The sequence below is a fragment of the Triticum dicoccoides genome, chromosome 6A (genome assembly GCF_002162155.2).
Source record: "Triticum dicoccoides isolate Atlit2015 ecotype Zavitan chromosome 6A, WEW_v2.0, whole genome shotgun sequence".
Taxonomy (NCBI): Eukaryota; Viridiplantae; Streptophyta; class Magnoliopsida; order Poales; family Poaceae; genus Triticum; species Triticum dicoccoides.
In genome coordinates this window covers 353,649,115-353,649,736 of record NC_041390.1, presented here as the reverse complement: position 1 = coordinate 353,649,736, position 622 = coordinate 353,649,115, and the positions used below count along the sequence as shown (strand labels likewise).

At 37.3% G+C, this 622-nt stretch overlaps 1 protein-coding gene across 2 annotated transcripts in view; it reads right to left on the bottom strand.

Annotated features, from left to right (window-relative positions):
- The window catches only part of LOC119316902 (alkaline phosphatase D-like), a 12,577-nt gene that overhangs the window by 5,096 nt on the left and 6,859 nt on the right, over positions 1 to 622 (bottom strand). For both annotated transcript variants that reach the window (XM_037591293.1, XM_037591292.1), the window contains exon 5: positions 227 to 367. In XM_037591293.1, the coding sequence (XP_037447190.1) occupies positions 227 to 367 (141 nt within the window). The remainder of the gene's footprint in view (positions 1 to 226; positions 368 to 622) is intronic.

Sequence of the window (622 nt, the reverse complement as noted above, 5' to 3'; positions counted from 1 at the left end):
ATAATGTTTATTTAGGGAACATAAGATAGTGTAAGATTTATTCTACCTTGCTACTCCAAGATGATCATGTACTCATATATATATGCCCACGAGGCTCAAGCAATATATCAACGATTTCACCAATCCCTCTCTATCCCTTCTAACACATACTTTGCAGTATCCTATATCCATTTCCACCAGAGTTTACCCTGTGCCTATTTTAGGACTAGTGAGAGAATATATTTACCTGAATTGAAGATCCAATGATGGTCATCTCTGACTGAGGACCACGTAGCTCCCTCTCCAGCCACTGCCACTGAGGATCTCCAAGTATAGTTCCATCACTTAAGAGTGGGTCTCTGTGATATCTGGTGTCCAACATTATTACCTGTAATAATGTATAAATATCTGTAGTGCACGTAAAATTAATAGTGAAGGGGAATCTTCAATGAAATTTGCAAACACACTGGTTCACTTTTGTGATTTTGACTGATAAATAACCCTTTTAGAGCATGTAGAAGTTGTCAACTGTTACGAAAGCAACTTAATATTATTAGGAGGCCAAAGGCAACATATATACAAGTACATGAGGATGCCAAAAGGCTAGAATGCAAAAGACCAAAAGTCATCACTAATATAACTC